This window comes from Canis lupus, chromosome 11, assembly GCF_011100685.1.
Source record: "Canis lupus familiaris isolate Mischka breed German Shepherd chromosome 11, alternate assembly UU_Cfam_GSD_1.0, whole genome shotgun sequence".
Classification (NCBI taxonomy): Eukaryota; Metazoa; Chordata; class Mammalia; order Carnivora; family Canidae; genus Canis; species Canis lupus.
This window is the reverse complement of record NC_049232.1, coordinates 36,057,679-36,071,587: the sequence shown is the minus strand read 5'-3', so window position 1 is coordinate 36,071,587 and position 13,909 is coordinate 36,057,679. Positions and strand designations below refer to the sequence as shown.

The window sequence follows — 13,909 nt, the reverse complement described above, 5'->3', positions numbered from 1 at the left end:
TTAGAGGAAAATAGCATCACTTTTCCGTCGGTTCTGTTTTTAATGAAACAATCCTTTATTAACACAGCTACATATAGACATTAGCCACTGCACTGAAGTAGTTAAAAGCATGAGTTTTAGAGCCAGACTACTCATGTTCAAATCTTGTTGATTCTGCTTACTAACTTTGTGACTCCGGGCCACTTATTTAGCTGCTCTGTGTCCCATGTTCCTCATTTGTAAAGTAAAGATAATAATAATTTTGAACAATTCCTGATATGAGAGGACTGAACAAATCAACTCCTTGCAGTGTTTAGGGTCAGTGCCTGATACATGGTCAATATGGTCATTAAATGTTAGAAATCATCGCTTGAGAACACTACACCTCACAACTGTGTGTCAAAATATAAATATATAAATATATATAAAATATATAAATATAAATATATAAAAAGCACTTACCTCATTCCTTCAATTATTACTTCAATTAATCCTATTTTTTTAAAGATTTATTTATTTATGATAGACACACAGAGAAACAGAGAGAGAGAGAGAGGCAGAGACATAGGCAGAGGGAGAAGCAGGCTCCATGCCGGGAGCCCGAAGTGGGACTCAATCCCAGGACCCCAGGATCGCGCCCTGGGCCAAAGGCAGGCGCCAAACCGCTGAGCCACTCAGGGATCCCCAATTAATCCTATTTTTATTTCACATTAAACATTTCTTGGAATATATGCCTAGCTTTTGCTGTAAGCCAGTTATTCAACCAAAGTTCTTACAAGAGTAAGAGTTACTCAAACTCTAACATTCTCTCTGGATTCTAGAAACTGAGTCCTGATTACTTCCAAACTAATCAAAGATGTTAACTTGTTTTCCTAAGACTTAGCTGTGGACTAGGAAATCACATTGTATAGAATATCTAGAATCCCCCATACATATTCCAGGAAGCAACATAATGATCTTCCAATTTTCAGGGAAGTCACTATTATCTACACCTAAAAAAGTTGACTAGATTCTAAATCTCAAATTGTATCAATAGCTGTTTCTTTCCATTTTGGCAGACCACCTCAACATCCCAGATTTAGTTAGCATACGCAAAATTAAAAGCAAATCAAAAGGAGGCAGAGATACACTCCAAAGGATCTGGCTTTGAAAATTATAAATAGTCTTTATGATTTAAGTGTAATGGCAAAAGAAAATTAGGGGGAAAATGAAACATTTATTAATAGAATAGTCAAATAAATTGACATATCCATATGATAGAATAGTATTCATTTATCTAAAATGGGATTAATAACAAGTGACACAAGAAAATGCTTATAGAACTGTAAGTAAATATTAATATTTGTATATATTTTTTGCAAATTGTACATGCAAAATCATTCTAAACTACAACTGTATGTAAGAGCGTACATCTGCACATGTACACACAAAAAATGTAGGAAACAAAACTCATCCATAATTCAATAATAATTCATTATGAGTAGTAAGATTAGACTGATTTGAACTTTCTTCTTTATACTTTTTTGTATTTTTATTTACAGTTATCACATATTACTTTTTTTTTTAGATTCTTTTTATTTTTCATGAGAGACAGAGAGGGAGGGTGGGAGAGGCGAGGCAGAGACACAGGCAGAGGGAGAAGCAGGCCCCATGCAGGGAGCCCGACGTGGGACCCAATCCCGGGTCTCCAGGATCAAGCCCTGGGCTGAAGGTGACACTAAACTGCTGAGCAACCCGGGCTGCCCCACATATTACTTTTATAATTAAAAAATGTTGAGGTAGCTCTATAATTTTACCTTCTCTGAACAAAAAACTAAGAAAGTAAGGAAAAAATTGGTGTCTTTAGACATTCACCAATAAGAAAACTATTCCTTATCTCCAATTGGAAAGTCAATTCACGATTACTTGATCTAATTTATAGAACTTTTGGCCCTTTCAAGGTGTAGCTATTTGAAATAATAATTAACATTAGCAATTTACATTATCATAGGATTAGTAACTAAACTGCTCTCTGCCACTCTCTTTCCACAAATGTTAATACTGCAAATTCCAAATTAGCCACTTAAAGTGAAGTTGAATCTACACAAAACTTAGGTTTCCCAAAGAAGGGGGTACTAAAAGTAGCTTATTGCTAGATTTAGGAAACAAATTTTGCATTTTTATTTATATTTGTTGTCATCAGTTGGATACAATTCTAAAGTTTCAGGTTAATCTTTTAACTCTATATTCCTATATCTACATTAAGAATAGCAGTGCTACTAATTAACCCAGGCAGCAAGGTGGCAAATAGAATACGTAGATATCTCCATTTTATTGTGCTTCATATATTTACACATTCTGATCTTGATTTAATGTTATTTGTTATCCAGCCTTTCTTTTCTTAGCTATCTTCTGCTTAAATAATACACAAGTACAATGAAGTTAGATTGAACATTTCTTTGGAAAAGCAATTTAATTTAAATGAAAAAATCTAGTTTACTCAAAATAGTAAATATAAAAGGAAAAGAAAGGACATCCCACCTCCCATTCCAAACATTAGGTTCTTCACCTGGAAGAAGCATTTTATTATTTTTAGTATACACTTGGGGGTTTGTTTGCTAACGCAGTTAATCTCTCCTAACTAGAACTTCCTTTTTCTACACTTTGAGCCACAGTGTACATTTTAACAGGAGTTTAACAGGACAAAAAATCAGTACTCCTTTAAGCATCTGGTATGACTTCTGTTTTTTTGAGCCATAATGAAGATAGAACATCATTTCAGGTGTACAACCTGTTGATGATACACTTACGCGTTACAATATGATTACCATAGTTGCATTAGCTAACACCTCTATCATGTGACATAATTATCATTTCTTCTTGCGGTGAGAACATTTCAGATCTAGTCTCTCAGCAACTTTGATATATATAATACAGTATTGTTGGGGAATTTTAGAAAGGAAGTTTTCTGAAGGAAAAGAAATCGTATTCATGGGACTTTGACACTAAAACTCAAAAACAAACAAACAAAAGGTTAGAACATATATAGATAAGGAGATCATATATGCATGTATATATGCCTATGTATATATATGTATATATATGTTTATGTGTATGGTTATCACAGGAGAGCTCACTAGAGCCACAGTATTTTAAATCGCACATACTTACAGACTGTTTAAATTCATTTAATTGCATCTGGAGACCCTGGGCTTTGTCAATTTCCTTTTTCATTTCATTCACGTTTCGTTTGAATTCTGTGACCTCCAAGCGCAGTGAGCGGCGTTCCACCTCTGCTGCATGCAGTCTTTGTGTAAATCCAAATATTTGCTTCTGTAATGATGCTGTGGTTTTCTGTTGTTAATCAAGAGCAATTTTACAAGCAGTAACTACAGGTTTACTAATAAATCAATAGCAATGGCCATTTTACCAACTTAAATGTGTCTTAGATTGTACAGAGAACAATACTAGCTGTAACTGAAACTGAGAGGTGAAAGCTTTATTTTTTATGTGACCAATAATTTGGTTGATATGGAATGAACAACTGCAGAAAATAAATAATCGAGATAGCTAGAAAAGGGAACTGACATCTGTTTATGTCTCACAGCATTCTGCTGCAGTCTACTTATAGAAAACAGTAAATTCACAACTCATGTCAGAACTTCTGTATTCTGATTTTTAGACACTTGAAAGTGCTATTACACATTGCATTAAGAGATTACATGAAATCTAAAGGAAATCTAAATATATTCACGCACAACTAATTTAAACTACAAATAAGTGTGATTCAGAGTTAAATTTACTAATCCTAAAGTCACTATTTAATGAGATTGTATACCTACCAAAATGGGCACATGGCCACGTAGACCATACTTCAGGGCCAGTGTATTTACTTTATGAAGTCCACGAGCCAACCTCTGAACCAGAGAATCTTTTTCTACATATGTAATACTTCTGTTACTATGCAAAGGTATACTCTCCATAGCCAGACTAATTTTATCCATGAGTTTGGCAAAAGAATTCTTGGCTGCCCCTATGAGTATATGTCCACAAATTCTGGAATTTGGATCTTCGGGAGGAAAAAAAGAAAAAGACACAGAAAACATGTGAACTGTCTCTTGTTCATTTCGCAACTCTGCCAATCACAACACAATTAAAATATTTTCTCAATTATATAATTCCCATTCACCTGTAGATAGTCATTCAAAAAGTCCTCTCCTACATTAATTTTCAATATGAAAAAACGAATGCAGAAAATAGCTCACCTACTAAGCAACATGTCTAAAGGAAACGTCGTATTGTTTACACTGAACGCTATGACACTAAAATTTTATCATCATTCTTTTCTTTTTTTTAAAACCTAACGTAAATTCATTTTCTATTTACGACTACTGAAGCTTGTTACCTTAATGTCATACTATTTATATTCTCAGACAAGAAAATATAATTTGCCTTATTCCAAGGCAATTAAAATTTTACAACGACAATTACTTATTTCCCCACAGGATTTTGGTAATCATCCCTCTCACATAATGGACTTAAGGTCCCAGCATATCCAACATGGCCTGCTTGCTGCTGGATTCATCAGGTTTGTAATTAATAATTGTGTTTAATGTTGATAAATAAAATTGTCAGTGCACTTTCTACTAATTGGCATTCCAGATAATAGTTAATAGATTTATTTATGCCTTAATAAAAGTCGTGTAATTTAGTTTTCCCTCTGCTAGGCAGGTCTTAATCTGTCATTATTTGTTTTATGATGCTATCCATGTAAAATGACAAGCATAGAGAGATTGTTTAAATTCAGTAGTATACCATTCTACCTTTCAAGAGCCTCTGATGTTGGAATTAATTTAAACCTTGTCTTTACATCATAAACACAAAAAGCATATTTGGCCAGTTTTATCCAATAGAAATATGTTTTACAATTTTAAGAATACATATGGTTCAACACTAAAGAGCAACATTGGCTGAGAAGGTGGTCAATCAGTGGTTTCCTGAGTCAGAAATAACAATCTCACAGAGGCCCTGTGTTAAAAAATGTGAGGCTTATTTTATTTCTTTATTCTTCAGTGGATAAAAATGAATACTTTTTTTAAATATTTATTTATTTGACACAGACAGAGAGAGTACAAGCAGAGGGAGCAGGAGAGGGAGAAGCAGGTTCCCTGAAGAGCAGGGAGCCTGATGTGGGGCTCAATCCCAGGACCCTGGGATCATGACTTCAGCTGAAGGCAGACACTTAACCAACTGAGCCACTCAGTCTCCCCAAGAGAGATAAATTTCTAAATTTATGCAGCAGTCATGGGGTGCCTGGGTGGCTCAGTTGGTTAAGAATCCAACTCTTGATTTGGGCTCAGGTCATGATGGAGCCCTGTGTTAGGCTCAGCCCTCAGTGGAGAGTTTGTTGAAGATTCTCTTTCTCCCTTTCCCTCTGCCCCTTCCCCTGCTAGTATTTTCTCTCTCTTTCTCTCTCTCAAATAAATAAATAAATCTTTTAAAAATTTATGCAGCAGATTTTGGAAACCACATTGCCTAGAAGTTATACATAAAATAAAACTGTAAATTGGATAAAAGCATAATATCTCCATGTAGCATTTATTTCTATCTGTTACTGATGCATTGACTTCTAAGAATATATGGTGATATAAGTTTAATTCTATATGCCTCTCATGAACATACTCTCTGAGAATCCCATTGATGGAAGGCATAGTAATTATAATGAAAATACACAGTTCTTTTGTTAACAATCAATTCTTTAAGTCATGAATAAAAGAGTTCAGTAGCTTCATATACCAATTAACATATAATAAAGAACACTGATTTAAAAGAATTACTGAGGGGCACCTGAGTGGCTCAGTGGTTGAGTGTCTGCCTGTGGCTCAGGTGGTGATCCCAGGGTCCTGGGATCAAGTCCTGTTATCAGGCTCCCTGTAGGGAGCCTGCTTCTCCATCTGCCTGTGTCTCTGCCTCACTCTGCCTGTCTCTCATGAATGAATAAATAAATAAATAAATAAATAAATAAATAAATAAATAAATAAAATCTTTTTTTAAATAAAGAATTAAAAAAAAAAGAATTAGTGAAATAGTGTCTAATGGATCACTGTTGAGTGAATAAACAGTAAAATTTATTTTACCTATAACATTCAATATAATACATCATTCCAGTGTCTAATATATGTATTCCCTGTTTCTCAACTGGCTTGCAACTCCTCAGCTATGTCCTTTGTTATCTCAGCAAACCCCATATTTGCACTGTGCTAGCCTAGCATATATGGATATTTTTTGTATGTTTATTGGATTAATTATATTTATTTTTATGTTCATAGCAGCTGCAACAATGCTGAATATAATGATTACTGACATTAAATAATACCAAGAAAAATTAATTAATATTAACTTGAGGAGGAGGTGCAAGATGGCGGAAGAGTAGGGTCCCCAAATCACCTGTCTCCACCAAATTACCTAGAAAACCTTCAAATTATCCTGAAAATCTATGAATTCGGCCTGAGAATTAAAGAGAGAACACCTGGAATGCTACAGTGAGAAGAGTTTGTGCTTCTATCAAGGTAGGAAGACGGGGAAAAGAAATAAAGACACAAAAGGCATCCAAGGGGGAGGGGCCCCGCGAGGAGCCGGGCTGAGGCCGGGGCGAGTGTCCCCAGGACAGGAGAGCCCCGTCCCGGAGACGCAGGAGCTGCACCGACCTTCCCGGCGGAAAGGGGCTCCCAGGGAGTTAGAGCAGGATCCAGGAGGGACGGGATGCCCTCGGGCTCCCGGGGGCAGTAACAGAGGAACTGCGCCCCAGGGAGAGTGCACCGAGCTCCCTAAGGGCTGCAGCGCGCACGGCAGGACCCGGAGCAGCTCGGAGGGGCTCGGGGGCGGCTCCGCGGAGGGGGCTGCGGGGCGGGAGCAGCTCGGGAGGGCTCGGGCGGAGGAAGAGGCTCCGTGCGGAGGGGGCTGCGCGGTTCCAGGAGCAGCTCGGAGAGCTCGGGCGGCGGCTCCGCGGAAGGGCCTGCGCGGCCCGGGAGCGCGAATCCAACAGCGCAGGCCGGGAGCACTGCGCGCCAGGACACAGCCCAGGATCCAGCCTCGCCCCGGGACAGGCAGAGGCCGGGAGGGCCCAGGACAGCAAGGACACTCCTGCCCCGAGCTGAGCGGAGCAGCGGCCCCGCCCCGGAGCCTCCAGGCCCTGCAGACGGAGAGCTCCGGAGTTACTGCGGGAGCTGAATCCAGGGCTGCAGAGCTGGCCCCGCCACTAGGGCTGTTGCTCCTGGGGCCTCACGGGGTAAACAACCCCCACTGAGCCCTGCACCAGGCAGGGGGCAGAGCAGCTCCCCCAAGTGCTAACACCTGAAAATCAGCACAACAGACCCCTCCCCCAGAAGACCAGCTAGACGGACAAGTTCCAGGGGAAGCCAAGGGACTTAAAGTACACAGAATCAGAAGATCCTCTCCCCCGTGGTTCCTTTTTTTTTTTTTTTTTTTTTTGCTTTTTGATTTGTTTCCTTCCCCCACCCCTTTTTTCTCCTTTCTTTCTCTTTTTCTTTTTTTTTTTTTTTCGTTTTTTTCTTTTTTTTTTTTTTCTCTTTCTCTTTTCTTTCCTTCTTTCTGTCCTCTCTTTTTCTCCTTTTCCCAATACAACTTGCTTTTGGCCACTCTGCACTGAGCAAAATGACTAGAAGGAAAACCTCACCTCAAAAGAAAGAATCAGAAACAGTCCTCTCTCCCACAGAGTTACAAAATCTGGATTGCAATTCAATGTCAGAAAGCCAATTCAGAAGAACTATTATACAGCTACTGGTGGCTCTAGAAAAAAGCATAAAGGACTCAAGAGACTTCATGACTGCAGAATTTAGACCTAATCAGGCAGAAATTAAAAATCAATTGAATGAGATGCAATCCAAACTAGAAGTCCTAACGACGAGGGTTAACGAGGTGGAAGAGCGAGTGAGTGACATAGAAGACAAGTTGATAGCAAAGAGGGAAACTGAGGAAAAAAGAGACAAACAATTAAAAGACCATGAAGATAGATTAAGGGAAATAAACGACAGCCTGAGGAAGAAAAACTTACCTTTAATTGGTGTTCCCGAGGGCGCCGAAAGGGCCAGAGGGCCACAATATGTATTTGAACAAATTCTAGCTGAAAACGTTCCTAATCTGGGAAGGGAAACAGGCATTCAGATCCAGGAAATAGAGAGATCCCCCCCTAAAATCAATAAAAACCGTTCAACACCTCGACATTTAATAGTGAAGCCTGCAAATTCTAAAGATAAAGAGAAGATCCTTAAAGCAGCAAGAGACAAGAAATCCCTGACTTTTATGGGGAGGAGTATTAGGGTAACAGCAGACCTCTCCACAGAGACCTGGCAGGCCAGAAAGGGCTGGCAGGATATATTCAGGGTCCTAAATGAGAAGAACATGCAACCAAGAATACTTTATCCAGCAAGGCTCTCATTCAAAATGGAAGGAGAGATAAAGAGCTTCCAAGACAGGCAGCAACTAAAAGAATATGTGACCTCCAAACCAGCTCTGCAAAAAATTTTAAGGGGGACTCTTAAAATTCCCCTTTAAGAAGAAGTTCAGTGGAACAGTCCACAAAAACAAGGACTGAATAGATATCATGACAACACTAAACTCATATCTCTCAATAGTAACTCTGAATGTGAACGGGCTTAATGACCCCATCAAAAGGCGCAGGGTTTCAGACTGGATAAAAAAGCAGGACCCATCTAGTTGCTGTCTACAAGAGACTCATTTTAGACAGAAGGACACCTACAGCCTGAAAATAAAAGGTTGGAGAACCATTTACCATTCGAATGGTCCTCAAAAGAAAGCAGGGGTAGCCATCCTTATATCAGATAAACTATAATTTACCCCGAAGACTGTAGTGAGAGATGAAGAGGGACACTATATTATACTTAAAGGATCTATTCAACAAGAGGACTTAACAATCCTCAATATATATGCCCCGAATGTGGGAGCTGCCAAATATATAAATCAATTATTAACCAAAGTGAAGAAATACTTAGATAATAATACACTTATACTTGGTGACTTCAATCTAGCTCTTTCTACCCTGGATAGGTCTTCTAAGCACAACATCTCCAAAGAAACGAGAGCTTTAAATGATACACTGGACCAGATGGATTTCACAGATATCTACAGAACTTTACATCCAAACTCAACTGAATACACATTCTTCTCAAGTGCACATGGAACTTTCTCCAGAATAGACCACATATTGGGTCACAAATCGGGTCTGAACCGATACCAAAAGATTGGGATCATCCCCTGCATATTCTCAGACCATAATGCCTTGAAATTAGAGCTAAATCACAACAAGAAGTTTGGAAGGAACTCAAACACGTGGAGGTTAAGGACCATCCTGCTAAAAGATGAAAGGGTCAACCAGGAAATTAAGGAAGAATTAAAAAGATTCATGGAAACTAATGAGAATGAAGATACAACCGTTCAAAATCTTTGGGATGCAGCAAAAGCAGTCCTAAGGGGGAAATACATCGCAATACAAGCATCCATTCAAAAACTGGAAAGAACTCAAATACAAAAGCTAACCTTACACATAAAGGAGCTAGAGAAAAAACAGCAAATAGATCCTACACCCAAGAGAAGAAGGGAGTTAATAAAGATTCGAGCAGAACTCAACGAAATCGAGACCAGAAGAACTGTGGAACAGATCAACAGAACCAGGAGTTGGTTCTTTGAAAGAATTAATAAGATAGATAAACCATTAGCCAGCCTTATTAAAAAGAAGAGAGAGAAGACTCAAATTAATAAAATCATGAATGAGAAAGGAGAGATCACTACCAACACCAAGGAAATACAAACGATTTTAAAAACATATTATGAACAGCTATACGCCAATAAATTAGGCAATCTAGAAGAAATGGACGCATTCCTGGAAAGCCACAAACTACCAAAACTGGAACAGGAAGAAATAGAAAACCTGAATAGGCCAATAACCAGGGAGGAAATTGAAGCAGTCATCAAAAACCTCCCAAGACACAAGAGTCCAGGGCCAGATGGCTTCCCAGGGGAATTTTATCAAACATTTAAAGAAGAAACCATACCTATTCTCCTAAAGCTGTTTGGAAAGATAGAAAGAGATGGAGTACTTCCAAATTTGTTCTATGAGGCCAGCATCACCTTAATTCCAAAACCAGACAAAGACCCCACCAAAAAGGAGAATTACAGACCAATATCCCTGATGAACATGGATGCAAAAATTCTCAACAAGATACTGGCCAATAGGATCCAACAATACATTAAGAAAATTATTCACCATGACCAAGTAGGATTTATCCCCGGGACACAAGGCTGGTTCAACACCCGTAAAACAATCAATGTGATTCATCATATCAGCAAGAGAAAAACCAAGAACCATATGATCCTCTCATTAGATGCAGAGAAAGCATTTGACAAAATACAGCATCCATTTCTGATCAAAACTCTTCAGAGTGTAGGGATAGAGGGAACATTCCTCGACATCTTAAAAGCCATCTATGAAAAGCCCACAGCAAATATCATTCTCAATGGGGAAGCACTGGGAGCCTTTCCCCTAAGATCAGGAACAAGACAGGGATGTCCACTCTCACCACTGCTATTCAACATAGTACTGGAAGTCCTAGCCTCAGCAATCAGACAACAAAAAGACATTAAAGGCATTCAAATTGGCAAAGAAGAAGTCAAACTCTCCCTCTTCGCCGATGACATGATACTCTACATAGAAAACCCAAAAGTCTCCACCCCAAGACTGCTAGAACTCATACAGCAATTCGGTAGCATGGCAGGATACAAAATCAATGCCCAGAAATCAGTGGCATTTCTATACACTAACAATGAGACTGAAGAAAGAGAAATTAAGGAGTCAATCCCATTTACAATTGCACCCAAAAGCATAAGATACCTAGGAATAAACCTAACCAAAGATGTAAAGGATCTATACCCTCAAAACTATAGAACACTTCTGAAAGAAGTTGAGGAAGACACAAAGAGATGGAAAAATATTCCATGCTCATGGATTGGCAGAATTAATATTGTGAAAATGTCAATGTTACCCAGGGCAATATACACGTTTAATGCAATCCCTATCAAAATACCATGGACTTTCTTCAGAGAGTTAGAACAAGTAATTTTAAGATTTGTGTGGAATCAGAAAAGACCCCGAATAGCCAGGGGAATTTTAAAAAAGAAAACCATATCTGGGGGCATCACAATGCCAGATTTCAGGTTGTACTACAAAGCTGTGGTCATCAAGACAGTGTGGTACTGGCACAAAAACAGACACACAGATCAGTGGAACAGAATAGAGAACCCAGAAGTGGACCCTGAACTTTATGGGCAACTAATATTCGATAAAGGAGGAAAGACTATCCATTGCAAGAAAGACAGTCTCTTCAATAAATGGTGCTGGGAAAATTGGACATCCACATGCAGAAGAATGAAACTAGACCACTCTCTTTCACCATACACAAAGATAAACTCAAAATGGATGAAAGATCTAAATGTGAGACAAGATTCCATCAAAATCCTAGAGAAGAACACAGGCAACACCCTTTTTGAACTCGGCCACAGTAACTTCTTGCAAGATACATCCACGAAGGCAAAAGAAACAGAAGCAAAAATGAACTATTGGGACTTCATCAAGATAAGAAGCTTTTGCACAGCAAAGGATACAGTCAACAAAACTAAAAGACAACCTACAGAATGGGAGAAGATATTTGCAAATGACATATCAGATAAAGGGCTAGTTTCCAAGATCTATAAAGAACTTATTAAACTCAACACCAAAGAAACAAACAATCCAATCATGAAATGGGCAAAAGACATGGAAGAGAAATCTCACAGAGGAAGACATAGACATGGCCAACATGCATATGAGAAAATGCTCTGCATCACTTGCCATCAGGGAAATACAAATCAAAACCACAATGAGATACCACCTCACACCAGTGAGAATGGGGCAAATTAACAAGGCAGGAAACAACAAATGTTGGAGAGGATGCGGAGAAAAGGGAACCCTCTTACACTGTTGGTGGGAATGTGAACTGGTGCAGCCACTCTGGAAAACTGTGTGGAGGTTCCTCAAAGAGTTAAAAATATACCTGCCCTACGACCCAGCAATTGCACTGTTGGGGATTTACCCCAAAGATACAAATGCAATGGAACGCCGGGACACCTGCACCCCAATGTTTATAGCAGCAATGGCCACGATAGCCAAACCGTGGAAGGAGCCTCGGTGTCCAACGAAAGATGAATGGATAAAGAAGATGTGGTTTATGTATACAATGGAATATTACTCAGCTATTAGAAATGACAAATACCCACCATTTGCTTCAACGTGGATGGAACTGGAGGGTATTATGCTGAGTGAAGTAAGTCAGTCGGAGAAGGACAAACATTATATGTTCTCATTCATTTGGGGAATATAAATAATAGTGAAAGGGAATATAAGGGAAGGGAGAAGAAATGTGTGGGAAATATCAGAAAGGGAGACAGAACGTAAAGACTGCTAACTCTGGGAAACGAACTAGGGGTGGTAGAAGGGGAGGAGGGCGGGGGGTGGGAGTGAATCGGTGACGGGCACTGGGGGTTATTCTGTATGTTAGTAAATTGAACACCAATAAAAAATAAAAAATAATAAAAAATATTAACTTGAATGGTATGTCAAAGTTATTCTTTTTAAACAAAATAAAAGCTCATCATTTGGGATGCCTGGGTGACTCAGTGGTTGAGCATCTGCCTGCAGCTCAGGGTGTGATCCTGGGATCCTGGGATCAAGTTCCGCATAAGGCTCCTTGCAGGGAGCCTGCTTCTCCCTCTGCCTATGTCTCTGTCTCTCTCTCTGTATCTCTCATGAATAAATACATAAATAAATCTTTTTAAAAAATAAAAATAAAAGCTCATCATTTAAAGAAATTTTCAGCTATATCAAAGTAATAAAATTTTCACAAAGAGCCTTTAAAAGCAAAAATCAACTACAATTAAATTTTAATGAATAACAGTATTCTACTATCTCATAGAAACATATTTGTGTAGGCACTGACCACTCTGAAAGGTGAAATTGAGTGACAATATAATCCTACAAGGCATTCTTCTGAATTTTTAAGAAGTAGGAAAGAGGCATATATGCTTTAAGTTCCTGACTGCTGACTCTTAAGGAATTACAGAAAGAGCACTAAATATTTATGCTTTGATGAGTGAGAAGTGTTTTTGTGACATACTTCGCATTATACAGTATAGAGTACAATTAATTCAACACTAAATAAATGAAGAAACAAAAAAAAAAATCCTCCAGTGACATAGTGGTAGAATTACTTAAATAAGGACACAGAAATAAGAGATAAGATCATTGAAGCATCTCATATCTACCTTTGTCTAAGCTGCTTAAATGTTTGCTACATTTAATAAATTCTTGCTTATGTAAAATACATTTATTAATCACTTTCCTTCTATTTAATAGCATGTGTCTTTTGAGAAAGTATCGGACTCTACTGGACTTTTTCCAATAGCAAAGGCTATATCATACATTTAAAGTTAAAATCTTTATAATAAACTCATAAAGAATTGTTTTGACCAGTAATTCTAAACCTGTGAGGTACAGATCTTGGGGCAGGATGGGGGAGCCTGAAAAGTTATTTGAAGGGTTTATCACTTTTAAGTAGAGCAACCATTGCCACTTTGATCTTTACTTAGCCCTAAAAAAAATATACAGCATGAATAATATATGTTCATGATGTTGTGGGTAATAAAATTAAAAATCCTTTAAAACATTATCAAAGTCAACTGCTCCTAAAAAAACAACTATCATGTGTGGAGAGAGCAGTCTACAATGTCTTCTTACCAAAATGGAGTCCTCAAACTCAGAAAGATTGAGAAACACTCTTTTAATGAAAATGGAGATTCATGAGTAATTATTTAACTAGTATGT

The 13,909-nt window shown here is 38.3% G+C and overlaps 1 protein-coding gene across 10 annotated transcripts in view; it reads right to left on the bottom strand.

The window, feature by feature from the left end:
• Window positions 1-13,909, bottom strand: part of CCDC171 (coiled-coil domain containing 171) — a 322,833-nt gene that overhangs the window by 140,707 nt on the left and 168,217 nt on the right. For all 10 annotated transcript variants that reach the window (XM_038552441.1, XM_038552440.1, XM_038552446.1 and 7 more), the window contains 2 exons: window positions 3,801-4,027; window positions 3,130-3,312 (listed from right to left, as the gene is read on the bottom strand). In XM_038552441.1, coding sequence (XP_038408369.1) covers window positions 3,130-3,312; window positions 3,801-4,027 — 410 coding nt within the window. The remainder of the gene's footprint in view (window positions 1-3,129; window positions 3,313-3,800; window positions 4,028-13,909) is intronic.